This window comes from Crotalus tigris, unplaced genomic scaffold, assembly GCF_016545835.1.
Source record: "Crotalus tigris isolate CLP2741 ecotype Arizona unplaced genomic scaffold, ASM1654583v1 scf7180000018825.4774228, whole genome shotgun sequence".
NCBI lineage: Eukaryota > Metazoa > Chordata > Lepidosauria > Squamata > Viperidae > Crotalus > Crotalus tigris.
In genome coordinates this window covers 41,749-64,012 of record NW_024097215.1, presented here as the reverse complement: position 1 = coordinate 64,012, position 22,264 = coordinate 41,749, and the positions used below count along the sequence as shown (strand labels likewise).

The 22,264-nt window shown below is 45.6% G+C and overlaps 1 protein-coding gene and 2 non-coding genes across 5 annotated transcripts in view; all 3 read left to right on the top strand.

The window, feature by feature from the left end:
* CLCN2 (chloride voltage-gated channel 2) overlaps positions 1-22,264 on the top strand; it is a 115,248-nt gene that overhangs the window by 58,671 nt on the left and 34,313 nt on the right. For all 3 annotated transcript variants that reach the window (XM_039356510.1, XM_039356509.1, XM_039356511.1), the window contains 8 exons: positions 5,684-5,809; positions 6,725-6,809; positions 6,923-7,024; positions 9,046-9,130; positions 12,317-12,472; positions 18,426-18,495; positions 19,125-19,235; positions 20,899-21,112. In XM_039356510.1, coding sequence (XP_039212444.1) covers positions 5,684-5,809; positions 6,725-6,809; positions 6,923-7,024; positions 9,046-9,130; positions 12,317-12,472; positions 18,426-18,495; positions 19,125-19,235; positions 20,899-21,112 — 949 coding nt within the window. The remainder of the gene's footprint in view (positions 1-5,683; positions 5,810-6,724; positions 6,810-6,922; positions 7,025-9,045; positions 9,131-12,316; positions 12,473-18,425; positions 18,496-19,124; positions 19,236-20,898; positions 21,113-22,264) is intronic.
* LOC120314032 lies at positions 153-271 on the top strand. Its single transcript, XR_005558323.1, has one exon. It is a non-coding gene; the product is annotated as a 5S ribosomal RNA (ribosomal RNA).
* Positions 648-766, top strand: LOC120314029. Its single transcript, XR_005558321.1, has one exon. It is a non-coding gene; the product is annotated as a 5S ribosomal RNA (ribosomal RNA).

Sequence of the window (22,264 nt, the reverse complement as noted above, 5' to 3'; positions counted from 1 at the left end):
GCTCAGTTAGGTAAAGAAAACGGTAGCAGCAAGAGGAATTGAAAGCTGGCAGGGGATAATGGGCCCCGTTGTAGTTGTGCTGATGGCTGTGCTGGAGCTTGAAGCAGCTACCGAAGTTCTGCTTAAAGGCAGCGGCAAGCAGGTTAAATACCGTCTACGGCCATACTACCCTGAACGCGCCCGATCCCGTCTGATCTCGGAAGCTAAGCAGGGTCAGGTCTGGTTAGTACTTGGATGGGAGACCGCCTGGGAATATCGGGTGCTGTAGGCCTTTTTTTTTTTTTTTGCACACCCACACCTGTTTTTTTCCTCCCTCCCTCCCCTTGTCCAGCCTGTCCTAAGCTTTGGCTACAATATGCAGCCCCTGCAGGGAACGCAGCGCTGCGTCTCCCATTGCAGGAGCGCAGGATCTGATTCGGTGTCCTTTGCGTCCGCTCGGCCAAAGGGGCGGCCTGGCTCTGCAGAGCACAGTGAGGGTGAAGAAAGCAGCAGCAGGAGCAGCCGGCACCGCAAGAGAAAGAATAGAGTAACGGGCCTGGTGCTGGGCATGATGGTCCGGGTTGTAGAATTACTCGTGGTTTTGTGTGTGGCAGAGTAGGCAGCCAACGAGCCCCGGCTTAAAGGCAGCGGCAAGCAAACACAACTCCGTCTACGGCCATACTACCCTGAATGCGCCCGATCCCGTCTGATCTCGGAAGCTAAGCAGGGTCAGGCCTGGTTAGTACTTGGATGGGAGACTGCCTGGGAATACCGGGTGCTGTAGGCTTTTTTTTTTCCTCCCCCTTTTTTTTGCACCCGTATTTCAATCTCACCCTGTAGGTCAGAATATGTTTTGTGGTTTACCCTGCAGTTTCTGATAGTGGATCTTTTTCTTCTTCTTCTTCTATTAACTCAAAACATTTGCTAATTCTGAAACCAGATTAACCTCCTTGTGTAAATGCACGCGATGAACACCAAAGAAGAATTGGTTGGGAATTTGAAAAATGCACGGGGGGGGGGGCATTCAGACTTTAAACCAACGTTTTTTTTAATCGTACTTGTGGCACTTCTGTTTTTTGAGAAATCATTTTAGCAAGGAAATAAAAAGGGCTATCGGGAGACAAAGACTCAAAAAGGGCCTATAATAAAATATAATGAGAAGAATAGGAGGTGCTCATCTCAAATTCCTAGGAATAGATAACTTTAGGAAGCAAATGGCATTTCCTCCAGATAATGTGCACAGTTCCCAAAGCTTCTACAGCAATGTTTCTCAACCTTGACAATTTTAAGGCATGTGGACTTCAACTCCCAGAATTCCACAGCCAGCAATGCTCCAGTTTCTGCTCCAGTTTTAAGTCAAGTACACAGTACACACTTCCAGATGGGTCTGTTAAGCACCTCCTTGTTGATTCCTCTATTTATTGCACCACCATCTTCCTGTAGTGCAGTGTTTCTCAACCTTGACAATTTTAAGGCATGTAGACTTCAACTCCCAGAATTCCACAGCCAGCATTGCTGGCTGTGGAATTCTGGGAGTTGAAGTCCACATGCCTTAAAATTGTCAAGGTTGAGAAATACTGTTCTACAGGTAGTCCTTGACTTAACAACCGTTTGTTTAGTGACCATTCAAAGTAATTAATGGCACTGGAAAAAGTGACATATGACCGTTTTTCACACTTACGACCATTGCAGCATCCCATGCTTATGTGATCAAAATTTGGATGCTTGGTTCATATTTATGACAGTTACTGTGTCCCAGGGGCCATGTGATCCCCTTTTGCGAGCTTCTGACAAGCCAAGTCAATGGGGAAACCAGATTCACTTAACGACTGTGTATTTAACCTGTCAACTGCAGTGATTCACTTAACAGCTGTAGCAAGAAAGCTTATAAAATGGGGCAAAACTCACTTAAGAACTTTCTTGCTTTGCAAACAGAAATTTCGGGCTGAATTAAGGAATTCTGGGAGTTGAAGTCCACAAATCATAAAAGGGCCAAGTTTGAGGACCCCTGAGCTACAACTTCCAGAGGCAAGTCGTTCCACTGGTTAATTGTTCTCACCGTCAGGAAATTTCTCCTTAGTTCTAGGGTGGATCGCTGCTTGATTAGTTTCCATCCATTGCTTCTTATCCTGCCTTCTGGTGCTTTGGAAAATAGTTAAATACTTAAATCCAATATTTGGAAAATAGTTAAATCCAATATTCTTTATTAATTCCCTGTCCCACCTGGATGGTGGTAATGGGAATGTATGTGTATGTCTCTTGATCTTTGAGGTGATATTCCTGTAAATTGTCTTCTTCTCTCCAGGCATTCTGCTCCTTCAGTTAGTCTCCGATACACTTCTAATCTGATCACTCAGTCAGTTATAGTGTGTCTGAATCCTTCTTAAGGTGTAGTATCCAGACCACACTGTACTTTTCAACTTCAGCCACTTGAAGATGGGTGGATTTCAACTCCCAGAATTCCCCAGCCAGTAGGCTTCGCTTCCCAGCTGGGGAATTCTGGGAGTTGAAGTCCACAAGTCATAAAAGGGCCAAATTTGAAGGCCCCTATTGTAGCTGCTCCATCATTGGAAGATTTTAAGAGATTGGACAGACACTTGTCTGAAATGGTATAAGGCAGGAGGAATTCTGGGAGTTGAAGTCCACAAGTCATAAAAGGGCCAGGTTTGAAGACTCCTGATATAAGGTCTCCTTCTTGACCAGGAAGACCTCCAACTTCCCTTCCAACTGTTGGAGTTAACTGAGGAGGAAGAATCCAGATGAATATTAAGGAGGAGGCGAAATACTGAATATTAAAGCTGATAGAACCATTTATCCCAAGATTGTTATTATCCCAAGATACTCTAGTTCAGTGGTTCTCAACCTTTTTAATGCCGCGACCCCCAACCGGTCGTAAGTCAAGGACTACTCAACCGGTCGTAAGTCGAGGACTACTCAACCGATCGTAAGTCGAGGACTACTCAACTGGTGCAGCACTGTTTGCAGAATGGGACTTTTGGCGGGCTCAGCAGGGCAGAGACAGCCTGGACAATTCCTATTGGCTTTTGAAAGCCAATAGAATTAGACTCTATTCAAGAGAGTCTATTCTATTGGCTCTCAAAAGCCAATAGAATAAAAGGGAGTAGCTAAGAAAAAGGGGGGAAAAATGGCGGACTGCGTTGTTTGGCGACCCCCGTGAAATGGTCGTTCGACCCCAAATGGGGTCCCGACCCACAGGTTGAGAACCACTGCTCTAGTTTCTGCTCCAGTTTTAAGTCAAGTACACAGTACACACTTCCAGATGGGTCTGTTAAGCACCTCCTTGTTGATTCCTCTATTTATTGCACCACCATCTTCCTGTAGTGCAGTGTTTCTCAACCTTGACAATTTTAAGGCATGTGGACTTCAACTCCCAGAATTCCACAGCCAGCATTGCTGGCTGTGGAATTCTGGGAGTTGAAGTCTACATGCCTTAAAATTGTCAAGATTGAGAAACACTGCGTAGTGCAAATTGACTCTCCAAATTTGCAACCGCTTGTTTCTGAAGGAATTGTCAAATGCCATAAGTGTGGGTTACCTCAGATTAAGTGTGCTTTAGAAGGAGTGAGGGAGCGTCTTCTCTCCTTCTTTTGATATTTATGCTTCCTTGAAAATATTAAAGTTGATTGACAGCACCAGTAAACTTTGGCCCACTGGAGATCTCAAAAGAGGAGGAGGATGCTTAAAAATAATTCCTTTAAAGTTCAACTCTCTGGATTTTAGCGCTGCCTCACTCTAATCTTTTGTTGTCGTCATCGTGCCTTTGTGCGTCATTCCTTCTTGAGGAGAGAAGATGAAATCGCAGAGGGCTTTTCATCAATTTTCCGCAATAAGCAGATATTTTTCAGGGCCATTAGATTAATCTAAGGTATCCCAAGGGTGCTTTTCTCCAAATAACAACTGGACTTTCTTGATTTTTCTTAGAAATGTCTCGCTTCTCATCCAAGAAGCTTCTTCAGTTTTAATTCCTCCCCACTCTCAGAGCTGAAACCACTAAGGCAGTGTTTCTCAACCTTGACAATTTTAAGGCATGTGGACTTCAACTCCCAGAATTCCACAGCCAGCAATGCTGGCTGTGGAATTCTGGAAGTTGAAGTCCACATGCCTTAAAATTGCCAAGGTTGAGAAACACTGCACTAAGGTCATCCAGTCCAACCCTCAATCTTGTAATGATTGAGATAGAACAGAACAGAATAGAATAGGAAGGGACCTTGGAGGTCTTCTAGTCCAGTCTACACTGTCTCATTCAGGTGAATGTCTAGTCTCTTTTTGAAAATCTCCAGTGATTGAGCGCTCATGATTTTTGGGGGCAAGCTATTCCACTGGTTAATTGTCCTCACTGTCAGGAAGTTTCTCCTTAATTTCAGGTTGCTTCTCTCCTTGGTCAGTTTCCATCCATTGTTTCTCATCCTGCCCTCTGGTGCTTTGGACAATAACGTGACCCCCTCTTCTTGGTGGCAGCCCCTCAGATACTGGAATACTGTTATCCTGTCTCCCCTATTTCTTCTTTACTTTAGACTATCCAAAACCAAGTCCCGCGGCCGTTCTTTGTACGTTTTGGTCTCCAGGCCTTTGATCATCTTAGTTCAGTGGTTCTCAACCTGTGGGTCGGGACCCCATTTGGGGTTGAACAACCATTTCACGGGGGTCGCCAAACAACGCAGTCCGCCATTTTTTCCCCCCTTTTCCTTAGCTGTGCTACTCCCTTTTATTCTATTGGCTTTTGAAAGCCAGTAGAATAGACTCTCTTGAATAGAGTCTAATTCTATTGGCTTTCAAAAGCCAATATGAATTGTCCAGGCTGTCTCTGCCCTGCTGAGCCTGCCAAAAGTCCCATTCTGCAAACGGTGCTGCACCAGTTGAGTAGTCCTCGACTTACGACCAGTTGAGTAGTCCTCGACTTACGACCGGTTGGGGGGTCACAGCATTAAAAAGGTTGAGAACCACTGTCTTAGTTGCTCTTTTCTGAATTTTTTCCAAATTCTCAACATCTTTTTTATGATATGGTGACCAAAATTGGCTGCAGTATTCCAGGTGTGTGGCTGTTACCTCTTGTTCCATCCATTCTGGCTAACGGTGTTTTTTCCAAGGTGATACAGGTAGTCCTTGACTTACAACCGTTCATTTAGTGACTGTTCAAAGTTACAACGGCACTAAAAAAAGTGACTTGTGACCGTTTTTCACACTTATGACTGTTGCAGCAACCCCACGGTCACGTGAACAAAATTCAGACGCTTGGAAGCTGGCTCATATTTATGACGGCTGCAGCGTCCCGGAGTCATGTAATCCCATTTTGCAACCTTCTGAGAAACAAAGTCAAAGAGGAAGTCAGATTCACTTAACAACCGTGTTACTAACTTAACAAGTACAGGGGTTCACTTAACAGCTGTGGCAGGAAAGGTCATGTAATGGGGCAAAACTCACTTAGCAATGGAAATGTGGGACTCTGTTGTAGTCCTAAGTCGAGGAACACTGGTATTGGAATGGCGGCTGCATTTTTGAAAAGCGAGGACAGATAAACTGGAAGAATACCAGTGGGAGAGCTAAGGTTTGTCAGTTTCTTTGTTTGTTTGTAAAATTTATTGGCCACCAATCTTAACAAAGGGTTAACGTTTGACCCACAGAATCAGAGACCTAGATAAATGGGGCTGAATTTAGATGCCTTTTTTCTTCTCTCCTCCGTTAGGTGTCCTTTTCAGCATCGAAGTCACTTCCACGTTTTTTGCTGTCCGCAACTATTGGCGCGGCTTCTTCGCGGCCACCTTCAGCGCCTTCATCTTCCGGGTCCTTGCGGTGTGGAACAAAGATGAAGGTACGGTTGTTGTTTTTTTCCTGCAGGAGCTCAGGAACGGATTAAGTGGCATCAGGATGTGGCCCAAGGGTATTGCCGAACATATTAAATAAAGTGCCTTGTATGTTTAGGGTGGAATTCTGAAACAATGGCCTGTATGTAAGGCAGAAGAGGTCATAGGTCATAGTTTTTTTCCTCCCAACTTGTTGCCTTTGGCCTATTTTGCTAAAAGCAGGATAGCTGACAACGAATCTTAAAATCCACCAATCACAGTTGCTGTAACATCGTCAGCCGGCTGAGGAATTCTGGGAGATGAAGTCCACAAGTCTTTAAAAGTTGCCAAATTTGGAGACCAGAGCACTGGTCATAAATACATGCCGGTGGTTAAGTGCCCAAATTCTGATCACGTGACTTTTTTCAGGGCTGTTGTAAGTTCGAACGGTCGCTAAACGAATGACTGTAAGTCAAGGATGTCAGAGCATGCACAGTCTTATTGTGCTGAGATAACCCAAGAGTAAACACAGTAAACAGTGGTCTATAGTAAATGGTGGTTTATCTTACACTATCTACAATATCATACACCAGGAACAATATACATACATATGTTAATACAGCAGGCTAAAACAAGCAGCAGTTACAGCAGGAAACAGAAGAGAGAAAACACAGCAGCAGAGCCTTCCTTCTGTACAAAGGCTCTTAAAGAGACACAGACCCTGCTGGTTCTTAAAGGGACACAGACCTTGCTGAGTCATTCCCAACATTATATCATACGTCTTACATCAGCTCGTTAGCTTTTAAATCATTACCTTGACAAAGGACTACCTGTACAGTCATAAATTGAGGAGTGCCTGTATTCCTGGTACAGAGATCTGTACACCCTTTATCTGAATTGTCCCTCTTGTTCTGTCTCACTCCAGCTTGTTATCTTTCCCTCAGAAACCATCACGGCTCTTTTCAAAACCCGCTTCCGGCTGGACTTCCCCTTCGATCTGCAAGAGCTGCCGGCTTTTGCAGTGATTGGGTGAGCATCACTGGCTTGTGTGTGTGGGGGCTCTCCTGCCTCTGGATGAGGACGCCCCCCCCTTCCCCGCCTTCCTTTTCCTCTCCCTGCTAATCCCTCTTCTCCCCCCTCAGGATCGCCAGTGGCTTCGGAGGAGCCCTCTTTGTCTACTTCAATCGCAAAATTGTGCAATTCATGCGGAAGCAGAAGACCATCAACCGTTTCCTGATGAAAAAGTAAGGCGGGCAAAGACCCAGGTTTGGGGTCAGGGCAGGTCTCATCCTGGACGCCCAAAGGGCCTTCCTATCGGAAAGTAGCTTAAGTAACTGGGTTGTGGGAAGACCTCCGGCTGGGGCTGGAAAAGGGAAAAGAGAAGAGAGTCTCTCTCTCTCTCTCTCTCTCTCTCTCTCTCTCTCCCTCCCTCCCTCCCTCCCTCCCTCCCTCCCTCCCTCCCTCCCTCCCTCTCTCTCTCTCTCTCTCTCTCTCTCTCTCTCTCTCTCTCTCTCTCCTTCTCTCCGATCTTCTGCTCACCTGGGAAGCTGGCTTCATGCTGTTCTACGACAAGCTGACACACTTTCTTACTGGGCTGGTTCTCTCTTGCCCTTGGTCTGCCCCACTCAGAGAAAGAGACAGACAGACAGACAGACAGAGACATAGACACACACACACACACACACACACACACACACACAGAGAGAGAGAGAGAGAGAGAGAGAGAGAGAGAGAGAGAGAGAGAGAGAGAAAAGGGAAGCACAAGTGCCTCTCTCTCTCTCTTTCTCCCTCCCTCCCTCTCTCTCCTCTCCTCTCTCTCCCTCCCTCTCTCTTCTCTCTCTCTCTCTCTCTCTCTCTCTCTCTCTCACACACACACACACACACACAGACACACACACACACACACACAAATGCAAACACACAGACCAGAATGGGAAGGGATGGGGTTGGCAGCCTGGATAATAATAATAATAATAATAATAATAATAATAATAATAATAATAATAATAAAGTTGAAAGGGACCTTGGAGGTCATCAAGTCCAACCCCCTGCTCAGGCAGGTAACCCTATACCATTTTGGACAAACGTAACATGAAACCACTTTGCAGGCCGCATCCGGCCCCTGGGCCTTGTGTTTGACATGTATGGTCTAAGTCCGTTCTCTCCTCCCTTGAATTCCATTGATCCTTTATCTAGCGTCAATTTAGTGCTGACCATTAATTGACTGGACTTTGGTATAGGCCAGTTGACTTTCGTATAGGCTTGAAATAAATCATCTGTACTGCAATTGAAAGTATGGTCCCGATCCTTTGTGCCTGACAATAAACCACACAAACCATAGTAGAGGGACAGTGTGGTTTCCAAGACCACCATTGCCCACCACCTCTGGCCTAAGACATCCCTTTAGGCAAGAAAAAACAAATGTACAGGTATAGTATAGGGGGTACTTTGCTTAATAGTAGTAACTGTGAGAGGGACCTCAGAGTCCTAGTGGACAATCACTTAAATATGAGCCAGCCGAGTGCTGTAGCTGCCAAAAAGGCCAACACAGTCTTAGACTGCATTAACAGAAGGATAGAATCAAGATCACGTGAAGTATTAATGCCACTTTACAAGGCCTTGGTAAGGCCACACTTGGAATCCAGCATCCAGTTTTGGTCACCGCGATGTAAAAAATATGCTGAGACTCTAGAAAGAGTACAGAGAAGAGCAACAAAGATGATTAGGGGACTGGAGGCTAAAGCATATAAGGAACGGCTGCTGGAATTGGGTATGTCTAGTTTAATGAAGAGAAGGACGAGGGGGGACATGATAGCAATGTTCCAGTATCTCAGGGGCTGCCACAAAGAAGAAGGAGTCAAGCTATTCTCCAAGGCGCCTGAAGGCAGGACAAGAAGCAACGGATGGAAACTAACCAAAGAGAGGAGCAACCTAGAACTAAGGAGAAACTTCCTGACAGTTAGAACAATTAACCAGTGGAACAACCTGCCTCCAGAAGCGGTGAATGTTCCAACACTGGAAGTTTTTAAAAAGAGACTGGACAGCCATTTGTCCGAAATGGTATAGGGTTTCCTGCCTGAGCAGTGAGTTGGACTAGATGACCTCCAAGGTCCCCTCCAACGTTATTATTACTATTACTATTACACCTTTAAGTGTACACGCAGCGCCTCCGAAGGGCACCAGAATGTGGAGCTGAAGAAGCAGGAAGCAAAATTGTGTTGTGCTGCCATGTTAACCCTGTGCTGTGTTCTTGTGATCTTGACAGGCGCTTGCTTTTTCCTGCTCTCGTCACCTTCCTCATAGCAACGCTGACTTTCCCACCTGGTTTCGGACAATTCATGGCAGGCCAGGTAAGTTTTGAGCCCCCAAAGTAGACTGTCCAATCAAGCGTCATGCAATCACAGGTAGTCCTCGACTTACGGCCACAACGTGAGCCCCAAATTGCTGTTGTTAAGCGAGACAGTGGTTAAGTGAGTTTTGCCCTGTTATACAACCTTTCTTGCTACAGTTGCTAAGTGAATCACTGCGGTTCTTCAGTTAGTAACACCGTTGTGAAGTGAATCTGGCTTCCCCGTTGACTTTTGCTTATCAGAAGGTCGCAAAAGGGGATAACGTGACCGTGGGATGCCGCAACCCGTCATAAATACGAACCAGTTGCCAAGCATCTGAATTTTGATCACGGGACCAGAGGGAGGCTGCAACGGTCGTAAGTGTGAAAAACGGTCATTCACTTTTTTCAGTGCCGCTGTAATGTCAAGTGGTCGCTAAACGAACAGTTGTAAGTCAAGGGCTACCTGTACTGTTCCTCTTCTCCTTAGTTTTTCCGTGTTTTGCTATTTGATGCTCCGGGTGTAGAAGTGCGATGTTTGCGCACAGCAGAATATCAGCTAGTCCTCGACTTACGGCCATAGTTGAGCCCGAAATTTCTCTTGCTAAGCGAGACAGTTGTTCAGTGAGTTCTGCCTCCTTTTACGACCTTTCTTGCTGCAGTTGTGGAATTAACAACACGGTTGTTAAGTGAAACTGGCTTCCCCTTCTGACTTTGCTTGTCAGAAGGTCGTAAAAAGGGATCACAGGACCCCGGGACACTGCAACCGTCAGAAATATGAGTCAGTTGCCAAACGTCTGAATTTTGATCACGTGACCCTGGGGATGCGGCAACAATTGTAACTTTGAACTGTCACTATATGAAGTGTCGTAAGTCGAGGACTACCTGTAACAGAGTGGGACGGGATCTTGGAGGTCTTCTAGTCCAACCCCCTGCTCAAGCAGGGAAGCCTTTACCCTTTCAGACACAAATGCTTGTCCAATCTCTTTTTAAACACCTCCAGTGTTCGAGCACCCAGAACTTCTAGTGGCAAGTCGCTCCACTGGTTAATCTTCTGGAAATCGAATACAAAGTTCTGGCTGCTTGGAGTGTACAGTAGTGGCCAAAATTGTGGGAACCTTTTGGGAAGAAAAGTGTATTTTTGAGGTTTGATGACTAATAACACCACTTTTTTTTTGGGAGTAGTACCATAAAATTATATATCAACGGAAAGATAATTTAATCAAGAATGTAATGCAACATAGTTTGTTCCATTATCTGTACTGTATTCTGTGAAAAGCTATAGCCAAATAACCAGAAAAAGGAAGCACCACTTGCTTAGGTTGATATCAGGTAGCTTTCCTTCATCTGATTGTAGCCAATGAGCCTGAGTGTTTAGAGAGCCAATCGGGTGTCATCTTGTTTTGGCCATGAGCCAATCAGATCACAGTAGGATTCGGTGACTGATGTCACCTATTGAAGCTGAGAGGAGGACATTGGTCAGTGTGTTATGTGATCGCTATCAAGTTGGTTGGGGTTTTTTGTGTTCTTAGATAATAATAATAGAGTTGGAAGGGACATTGGAGGTCATCTAGTCCAACCCCCTGCTCAGGCAGGAAACCCTATACCATTTCAGACAAAGGGTTGACCAGTCTCTTCTTAAAGACTTCCAGTGTTGGAGCATTCACCGCTTCTGGAGGCAGGTTGTTCCACTGTCAGGAATTTTCTCCTTAGTTCTAGGTTGCTTCTCTCCTTGATTAGTTTCCACCCGTTGCTTCTTGTCCTGCCTTCAGGAGCCTTGGAGAACAGCTTGACTCCCTCTTCTTTGTGGCAGCTCCTGAGATATTGGATGACTGCTATCATGTCCCCCCTGGTCCTTCTCTTCATTAAACTAGACATACCTAATTCCAGCAACCGTTCTTCATATGTTTTAGCTTCCAGTCCCCTAATCATCTTTGTTGCTCTTCTCTGCACTCTTTCTAGAATCTCAACATCTTTTTTACATCGTGGTGACCAAAGCTGGATGCATTCTTTACTGCTCTTGTCATCCTCAAAAACCCCTTTCCTTGATAGGTGTTCATAGAGAAGGTCTTCAGGAATCGAACCTGGCTTTTATTGTGCCCTACAGGGGCCCAATCCTTTGGTTCAGATTAATTTTCAGCAACAAGTCAACATTAGGCTGTAACGTTCTCATCAGAGAACTATAAACCGATTGTTAGTAATTTAAGCAGGAAATTGTTTTTGTCTTACATGAAAGAAGAACTGAAAAGGTCAATCAGGCATCCCAGAAAATCTTTTGTCAAGGGATAACAGAACTTCCCAGGGCTGTGAGAAAACGCAGAAAACCAGGGAAAAGGAGAATTTTCCAGGCCAAGATGGAAAGCGGACCTAAAGGAATAGCCGGCGTCATTTCCAGGGTGGGTGGCATCAAGGGGCATCAAAAACCAGACAGCCACCTGTCTGAAATGGTACCGGATCTTCATTTAGCGCAGTGGCTCTCAACCTGTGGGTCGGGACCCCATTTGGGGTCGAACGACCATTTCACGGGGGTCGCCAAACAACGCAGTCCGCCATTTTTTTCCCCCTTTTCCTTAGCTGTGCTACTCCCTTTTATTCTATTGGCTTTTGAAAGCCAATAGAATAGACCAGTGTTTCTCAACCTTGACCATTTTAAGGCATGTGGACTTCAACTCCCAGAATTCCACAGCCAGCATTGCTGGCTGTGGAATTCTGGGGGTTGACGTCCACATGCCTTAAAATGGTCAAGGTTGAGAAACACTGGTCTATTCTATTGGCTTTCAAAAGCCAATAGGAATTGTCCAGGCTGTCTCTGCCCTGCTGAGCCCGCCAAAAATCCCATTCGGCAAACGGTGCTGCACCAGTTGAGTAGTCCTCGACTTACGACCAGTTAGGGGGTTGCGGCATTAAAAAGGTTGAGAACCACTGATTTAGCGAGCTCGTAAAACGTCATAAAATTAAAGGAGTGGTGCAAAGAGTTGACTGGTCACCCAGAAAGCCATGTAAAATAGTATTCTTAAGTGAACAAGGCTACAGTTCTAAAGAAATTAGAAGAAAAACGGGAGGAAACTTAACCAAAAGTGGCATTTCTACCGTACGCTTCTCCCAAAAGGTTTCCACAATTTTGGCCACCGCTGCAGGGCCCAGGAGAAATCAATACAAAGCTTCCAGCAGTTATCGTGCCCCTAACCTTCTGCCTTTTCCCTTTCAGCTCACCCAGAAGGAAACTCTGGTTACCTTGTTTGATAACCGCACGTGGGCAAAGCAGGGCTTGGCTGAAGAATTTGAGTTCGGTGGCGTTTCGGAAGCCTGGAAACACCCCCGCGCCAATGTCTTTGTCACCCTGGTGGTTTTCATTCTTATGAAGGTGTGTTGTCGCTTTGGACCGCTCTGGATAGGCCTGCCTCTTCCCTGGATGTGTCCTTTAGTGGCGTCTGGGAATATGAGTGTCTTTTTCCAAAATCTGTTGGTATTGTGGAGTCCTTGGTGCTCTCCGAGTGTGATAGTTTTCTTGCAGACGTCTCATTACCCAACTAGGTAACGTCATCAGTGCTAGAAGGGAGAAGGGGTTCTTTGTGTATATATACAGTAGCTTGTCCTGTCAGCGTTGGTGGGAGGGTTGTTTTCTTCTTCGTGGTTCCTTGATTGGGTGGTTGTTTACGATTTGATTGTTTTTCTGAGTTGGTGATTCCTTGATTGAGATATTGTTTACTGATTGATCATTGCTTAGTATTGATTCTGATGGTAATCTCTGCTTATCTGGTTGTTAGTGTTGAACAGGGGTAATATAAACCAGGGGTCTTCAAACTTGGCCCTTTTATGACTTGTGGACTTCAACTCCCAGAATTCCTCAGCTAGCATGCCCGGCTGAGGAATTCTGGGAGTTGAAGTCCATAAGCCATAAAATGGCCAGGTTTGAAGACCCCTGGTGTTGAACAAGGGGAGCAATTGTCTTCCCTGGTCTGGAAGGAGGTGCCTCAAACCACTTCCTTCTGTATTAGGAAAGATTAATAAAAGGATGGGATCAATACAGTACAATCATGAGTTCATAATAATAATAATAATAATAATAATAATAATAATAATAATAATAAAGTTGGAAGGGACCTTGGAGGTCATAGAGTCCAACCCCCTGCTCAGGCAGGAAACTTTATACCATTTTGGACAAATGGCTGTCCAGTCTCTTCTTAAAAACTTCCAGTGTTGGAGCATTCACCGCTTCTAGAGGCAGGTTGTTCCACTAGTTAATTGTTCTAACTGTCAGGAAGTTTCTCCTTAGTTCCAGGTTGCTTCTCTCCTTGATTAGTTTCATTCCATTGCTTCTTGTCCTGCCTTCAGGCGCTTTGAAAAATAGCTTGACTCCCTCTTCTTTGGGGCAGCCATTCAAATATTGGAAGACTGCTATCATGTCCCCCCTCGTCCTTCTCTTCATTAAACTAGACATATCCAATTCCAGCAGCTGTTCCTTATATGTTTTAGCCTCCAATCCCCTAATCATCTTTCTTGATAAATTACCACTGTGTCGAGCTTATAAAAGGTACTAAGAAGAAAAGTGCAATCCTAGCTTTTCTCTCAATAAAGGGAGAATATTCACATAACAAGTTTAAGCAAAAGGTCTAACAAATGAAATTGTACATCATGCTACGTTTGTGGACAATTCACCTTTATGAGTCTTTTATGACAGCTTGTTATTGCAAACCCAGTCTGCTTGATGAGATTATGGTTTAAGGCATTGGGCAACCCACAAAATGGGGCTAATTCAGTAACCAGATGAAGCAAGTTAACAAACGAACTTGGGGAAATTAGATTAGGCCTTTCTTCCTGGTTAGCTTTTTTTTTTTTTTTTTTTTAAGGCCTGGGAAAGAAAGATTTCATAGTAAGCGAACACTCAAATATGTGATTCTTTCTCACATAGCTTGAAATAACATAAATCCTGGAAACTCTGAGCATTGTCCCAAAGGTGTTTTTTCAGGAGGCAACTGGACTTTCTTCTTTTTCTTTGAAGACGTTTCGCTTCTCATCCAAGAAGCTTCTTCAGCTCTGACTGGATGGTGGGGAATGGGAGGATTTATTCTCCTTGCAGACAGCTGGCCATTTGCCTTCTTTTAGAGCAGTGGTTCTCAACCTGTGGGTCAGGACCCCATTTGGGGTCGAATGACCATTTCACGGGGGTCGCCAAACAACGCAGTCCACCATTTTTTTTCCCCTTTTCCTTAGCTGTGCTACTCCCTTTTATTCTATTGGCTTTTGAAAGCCAATAGAATAGACTCTCTTGAATATAGTCTAATTCTATTGGCTTTCAAAAGCCAATAGGAATTGTCCAGGCTGTCTCTGCCCTGCTGAGCCCGCCAAAAGTCCCATTCTGCAAACAGTGCTGCACCAGTTGAGTAGTCCTCGACTTACGACCGGTGACTAGTCCTCGACTTACGACTGGTTGGGGGTCGCGGCATTAAAAAGGTTGAGAACCACTGTTTTAGAGAGTCGTTTGAGGCCACTTGGAGGTTTATCTGTGCCTTCAAGGTCACCTGAGTGGTGCAAATAGGTGTGGAGCCTTCTTGGGACTGCTGAAAGGACTGTGTTGTAGACTGGAGATAGATGATGTCATATCCCTCCCCCTCTGTTGAGAAAGGAGTGTTCAAAATCATCCATCTAACTTCATAGACCTCCCTTGAACACAGTCTCATGAGTAGCATATCAGTGAGAAAAAAACTGGAAGAAGAAGTTGTAATGATTGAAGTGGCATAAAATGATTGAACAAGGCAGCAAAGCATCTGGAGGGAGGGAAAGAAGGAGAGGGATAAATTAAAATTAATATCTCAGTCAAGTTGCATCACTGGAAGACAGACAGAATGATAGAGTACAGTCAAGAGCTCTTCAGTTAATCTTAGATGCCAGAGGTGGATTAACAAGGCTTCTTCAATTGCCACATTAAGATAAATCATGACAAAGTTAAAATAATGAGATGTCAGAGGCAGGAATCTTTATCAAATATGGATAGATTTATCCATATTTATCTCAATAGCAATAGACTATAATTTGGATCTAGAATGCTTTACATATACAATAAAATTCTACACGTACATTACCTATATAACCCCAGTAGATTTGTTTTTGTATTTTTTAATCTCTTTTTTCCCCCTCTATGCATTAAGATTTTATGTTGCTTTGGTTATTTGATAATGTTTCTTGATCATAGTTCAATAAAGATCAGTTCCAGTAATTCAAGGGAGAATAAATAAATAAATCCTCGATTATTTCAGTTCCTTTCAAGCTGACAGTGGTGGTTCAGACCCAATAGTTGCTTTTCCATCTCCAGTTTGATTCCCTTTTTCTATCCTGGCCTCCAATTTCTTGTGTGTTTGTGTCAACTCCCCTTTTTTAAAATCCAAAGTACTGGTAGTCCTCGATTTACAGCTTTTCGTTTAGTGACTGATCGAAGTTGCCATTGCACTGAAACGAGTGATTTATGTCCATTTTTCAGACCGCTGACCGTTGCAGCATCTCCAGCATCACATGAGCAAAACTCAGACACTTAATAATAATAATAATAAAAGTTGGAACAGAGACACACACAGACCCACTTATCTATATATCAGACAGGTACCTTGTCATTCTAACATTAGAACCATTCAAAATCCTTTAAACAGGAATTTTTCTCGTGGGAAACAGATGTCCTTTTTCACAGCATTACTCTTTGCCAAATTATTATTCATTAACAGAGAGGGCATAGAATTTATGCCAATTCATAATCCAATTGAATCCAAATCCTTCACATTCTTGTCACAGCCCTTGCCCTCATGTGGAGAAAAAAAATCTGGGTTTCCCCCTCATTTGTCCTGTATCTGTAATATAATAATCATAATCATAAATAAATAAAGTTGGAAGGGACCTTGGAGGTCATCTAGTCCAACCCCCTGCTCAGGCAGGAAACCCTATACCATTTCGGACAAATGGCTGTCCAGTCTCTTCTTAAAAACTTCCAGTGTTGGAGCATTCACCGTTTCTGGAGGCAGGTTGTTCCACTGGTTAATGGTGGCAACTGGCTCATGTTTATGACGGTTGCAGTGTCCCGGGGGGGGGGGTGTCATGTAATCACAAGCAAAGTCAATGGGGAAGCCAGCTTCACTTAACAACCGTGTTGCTAACTTAATGACTGCAGTGATTGACTTAATAGCCATGGCGAGAAAGGCCGTAAAATGGGGTAAAACTCACTTAACAACTGGCTTAGCGACAGAAATTTTGGACTCGCGTGTGGCCGTTAATTCCAGGATGATACATATTTCAATGCAGAGAAGTCTCTTGTCTCCCTTTTATCTGGAGGAAGAGACACCATGAATTAGCTTTCTGGAACCCAGGGCCTTTCAACAGAATTCGGCTTCAGCTCCAGCCTTGCAGCCAATACACTAGAAGTCTTTGACTTACAATTGCAGTAGACATCATTCATCAAGGTGGTCATTAAATGAGAGATCACACGACTGCACCCAATTTTACAAACTTTTTTTTTTTTTGCCCACAATCTATAAGGGAAAAGTCACGTGACCGTCGCTTGCCATCTTCTCTGCTGGCTGCCCCATTTTTGATTGCATTTATTATATTAGATTTTTTTATTATTATTGTCATTATATTTCTTTGTCACCCGGATTGCTGTGACTGTCATAAATGGGAGCTGGTTGCTAAGCCCCTCAATCGTGATTGTGAGAGGACACTGCAGTGGTCATTTCATTTAAACGCAAAGATCAGCTGGAGGCCATCTTTTTTTCCAGTGCTGTTGTAACTTCAGTCACTGAACGAATTGTCGTAAGTCGAGGACTGCTGGTGCAACCAACAGGCCTGCTAGCTGGAGGCTGCGGGAATGGTAAGCTAAAACCCCTGAAAACTAGGGAAGCCAGCGTAGATTGTCAGAATGTCAACTCGAATATCCAAATAAAGGCCACGATTTCTTTCATTTCTGAAAATTTTACAGGTTTATTGAATACATGACATGGTACAGGCCAGGGATAGGCAACCTTGGCTCTTTTATGACTCGTGGACGTCAACTCCCAGAATTCCTGAGCCAGCATGGTTCAGCTTGGAAACCTCTCCCTTTCCCCTCAGCATGGCTGGCTCAGGAATTCTGGGAGTTGAAGTCCACGAGTCATAAAAGAGCCAAGGTTGCCTACCCCTGGGATAGGCGAAGGAAAACTAAGACATCTAAACCAAGCATATAACATTGATATTCCCAGCCAAACCTCCCAGATGTCCACGTAACTCATGTAAACGCTTTCTTGTTGTTTTGAGAACCGAGATGGCGCAGCAGTTAGAGTGCAGTACTGCAGGCCACTTTAGCTGACTGTGTTCAGCAGGTCAGCGGTTCAAATCTCACCGGCTCAAGGTTGACTCAGCCTTCCATCCTTCTGGGGTAGGTAAAATGAGGACCCAGATTGTTGGGGGCAATGTAAATATATATATACATTGCTTATTGGTGTACACCGCCTAGAGAGTGCTTGCACTTAAAGCGGTATATAAGTCTCATAAATAAATAAATAAACCATCTGCTATCTTCTTCACAGCACTTAGACCAGACATGTCAAACGCAAGGTCCGGGGGCCGGATGTGGCCCATGAAGTGGTTTCATGTGGCCTGCGAAGCCATCCTGGAAACAGTGAGGGAACGGCCCCCACTGCCTTGGCCCTGGCCCAGGTCGGCCGGGGGCCAATGCACAATTTTGTGGTGGCCATCTATGCTGAAACGCATTCAGTCTTAGCTCCACAAGGCCGTCTAGAAACAGCGAGGAACCAGCCCCTGCCGCGTCGGTCCCACCCCCTGGATGCATGCTGGGGAGGTGTCCCCCTTTGTGAGGAATGAAGAAATGGACCATGCCTTGGCGCTTGCCCCGGTCCCACCCCCTTCTGCCAGACACCCCCAGATCTGTCCCACTCCTGCCCAGGTCCCCACAGGCCCCCTTGACGCGAATGATGTAGAGCTGGTCATGCCCACCCAGTAGGCCACACCCACTCTTTGCCCACCCAGTAGGCCGCACTCACCTTGGCCACCACCCCCCCAGGGCAACCGCAATGCTGATGCGGCCCTCAATGAAATTGAGTTTGACACCCCTGGCTTAGAATGTCCTTGAAATGTTTCCACACATCTTGGTCTCAAAAAAAAAAAAAGTCTGCAGAACTAGGGAGGTTTCGCTTCTCTAACTAACCCATTCGAACCCCATCTCCCTCCCCCCCCACACTTATTCTAATGACAAGTTGAAAATTGCCAGGTTTCCACTCTCGACCTAAGAGGACTCTTCCCTCCCGCTAATTAACATTTGTCCTTCTGTCTTCCTTCAGTTCTGGATGTCAGCTTTGGCTACCACCATCCCTGTGCCTTGCGGGGCCTTCATGCCCGTCTTCGTTATTGGTAAGTTAAGCCCCCCGGGCCCTGTTCTCCCTCTTTCTTTGACGCCCACTCTGGAGCTGCATCTTTTCTTGATATCACCCTGGATTTGAGCCTTGCCTTTTCCAGGCAAATACAGATAGTCCTCGCCTTACAACATTTCGTTCAGTGAAAATACAGATAGTCCTCGCCTTACAACATTTCGTTCAGTGACCGTTCGAAGTTACGACGGCACTGAAAAAAAGCGACTTAGGACCGTTTTTCACACGTACGACCGTTGCAGCATCCCCAAGGTCACGGGGATCACATTTCAGATGCTTTGGCAACTGCTTCATATTTATGACGGTTGCAGTGTCCTGGGGTCACGAGATGCCCTTTTGCGACCTTCGGACAAAGCCAAATCAGTGGGGAAGCCGGATTCGCTTAGCAGCCATGTTTCCAACTTAACGACGGCAACAATAACAACTCTGCTATTCTGTTATTGAAAGTGGTTTATTGGGGAGGGGGATTTTTTGGGTCTTATGGGATGGCAGCCTGTGCGTTTTGTTTGGCCCCACCCCAGACCCAGCATATCAGTTCCTCCTTCATCCCAGGAGCAGAAAATGTCTCTCTGCTCCTGTCCCACCCATCTGACTTTTCCTCTCTTCACACAGGGGCAGCTTTTGGCAGGCTGATGGGTGAGAGCATGGCAGCGTGGTTCCCTGACGGCATTCACACCGACAGCAATATCTACCGCATTGTGCCAGGGGGTTACGCAGTGGTAGGTAAGAGGCAACCTTTCTTCTATTTCCAGAAGGTTTCAGCAAGGCTGGTCGCATCGATACAAACACACAACCACGGGCTTCACCCACCTCAGTTCAAGAATTAGCAGTTGCGTTCACACAATAGTTTGGCTGGAGGAGCTACGTCTCCGGGCTGCGAGAGAAAGAGAAAGAAGGTTAAAGTAGTAACAAAGAGAGAGAGAAGTTTCAAGGTCGGTCGTATAGGGGAGAAGGACCCTCAGCCCTTCAGGTCTCACAAACTGGGAGAGTGAGATTTAGAATAGCTCTTGCAGACCCCACTTCAGTGACATCACTAATAAAAGTTTTAATATTTTTTTAAATTGGTTTTAAGGATGGCAGGTTGTAACTGTTAGTTGTGTGTAACTATGTACACCATTCATAGAGTCACATGGAGCTGAGGTGGCTGGCCATATGAATTGGATAGATAGATAGATAGATAGATAGATAGATAGATAGATAGATAGATAGATAGATAGATAGATAGATAGATAATGGATGGTTAGATGGATGACAGAGACAGACAGATAGAGAAGGATGGATAGATAGATAGATAGATAGATAGATAGATAGATAGATAGATAGATAATGGATGGTTAGATGGATGACAGAGACAGACAGATAGAGAAGGAAGGATGGATGGATGGATAGATAGATAGATAGATAGATAGATAGATAGATAGATAGATAGATAGATAGATGACAGACAGAGATGGATGGATGGATGGATGGAAAGAAAGAAAGAAAGAAAGAAAGAAAGAAAGAAAGAAAGAAAGAGAAAGAAAGAAAGAAAGAAAGAAAGAAAGAAAGAAAGAAAGAAAGAAAGAAAGAAAGAAAGAAAGAAAGAAAGGCACGCTGGCTGAGGAATTCTGGGAGTTGAAGTCCACAAGTCATAAAAAGGCCAAGTTTGAAGACCCCTGTACTACCCTAATATGAGATAACAGATATTAATGGAAAAAGAGAGGAAATATCTGATGTTGTAACAGGAGAGTTATACTAAAGATTTATGTACACTATTGTGTACACATTTACACAATTGTAAAATGAGAAAATCAATAAAATATATATATATATATATATATATATATATATATATATATATATATATATTAAGAATATTAAAAACAAAACAGTGATTCCTGGGTAGACTCATGTTAAATAATAAAATATACGAACACCAGGAAGTTATAAAACTATAAAAAGTTTTAATAGAATAAAACCAGAATAAAACCAAGCTTTCGCTGGCTTCTGCCAGCATCATCAGGGTAGCGTCCAGTCAATGGGAGAAACTATTTATAAATGTGGCGCTCTTTGCGCCCGGCTTCTTGACCTCGTCATAGGTCCCAGCCAATCCACCTGCGTTTTGATCGTAGTTTCTGTATTGCAAGCTGTAATTTCCTCACTCTCCTTGCTTGTGCCGATACCCCAGCTCTTCCTCCCTTCTTCATATGACTGTAAGTCAGGGGGACTCTTTAATTCTACGTAGTTAATGTGCACTGTCTGTGTTTATATATATATCTCCAAATGTTGGATCCCTCTGAACTGCCAGCGGGTTATCTGCCCAATCTGAAGCCTTCCCCATCTCCTAATGCAGAAAACGGTGCTGCTGTTCACTGACATGGCTCTCTCCCTTCACCCCCCCCCCCAGGTGCAGCTGCCCTCTCTGGGGCCGTCACCCACACGGTCTCCACCGCCGTCATCGTTTTCGAGCTGACCGGCCAGATTTCACACATCCTGCCAGTTATGATTGCGGTGATCCTGGCTAACGCTGTGGCCCAGAGCTTGCAGCCTTCCCTGTACGACAGCATCATCCGGATCAAGAAACTGCCCTATTTGCCAGAGCTGGGTTGGGGACACCAGGAGTAAGTGTGCACGGATGTGGGGGAGACCCTTACTCAAGGGCTGTGACGCTGCAGGGAGCTTGATGCGGAGCGCCCTGAGTAACAATCATTGATGGCAGCTATAGTTCAAAACAGCCAGAATAACAGTTGGAAAGGACCTTAGAGATCTTCAGTGATGGCGAACCTATGGCACTCAGAGCCCTCTCTGTGGGCACACCTGTCGCCGCCGCCATTTCGCGCAGGTCCATTAGGCCACCGCTGGTGCCCAGAGTGGCAGCTCCACTGAGCACAAAGGAGGTGAAGCAGCTGGCTAGCAAGCTCGAGTAGAGGTGGTAGAGCGCGCCCCCCCTGCGCTCGCTGGCCTCTGTGTGTGCAGGGGCTGATGGTGTCAGGCAGTAGCCGCCCCTGCCTCATCTTGCCCCGCAGCAATGGCACTCGCGCCCTACCCCCTGCCTCACCCCGCAGGACGAGCCTCCTGCCCACCGCCCCACCCGCCAGAGACTCCCTGGATCTCCCCCAATCCTGCCCAGACCCCACAGGCATCCCCCCATGAGCAACATCAAGGTGGCCACACACACTTTGACCACGCCCACTCAGTCTGCTGTGTCCATTGCAGCCACGCCCACCCAGTGGGCCATGCCCACGCCCACCCACCCCCTGAGGGCACAATGCCCTGGCACTTTGCGATAAATAAGTGGGTTTTGGGTTGCGGTTTGGGCACTCGGTCTCTAAAAGGTTCGCCATCACTGTTCTAGTCCAAGGGTCCCCAACCCCCGGTCCTTGGATCGGCACCCCTCTGTGGCATACCAGCAACCGGGTCGCACAAAGGAGCAAAGATGCAGGCAACACACCAAACCACGCCTTCTCCAGTCCATGGAAAAACCTTTCTCCGTGGACCCGGTCCCTGCTGCCCAAACGGTCGGGGGCCGCTGTTCTTGTCCAACCCCTACACCAGCGCTCCCCAACCTCGGCAGACCGGCGGAGGTGGCGCTGTGAGAAGGGGAGACGGGATGGTTTTGTGAGCTTGCGTGCACCGCTTTCACAAATGCAGCTTCAGGCGTGCGCGCACACTCGCCCACCAATTCTGCGGCCTGGTTCTGAGTGGGCCGAGGCCCAACACTGGGCCACGGACTGGGAATTGGGGACCCCTGCCCTGTACCATTTCAGACGAAC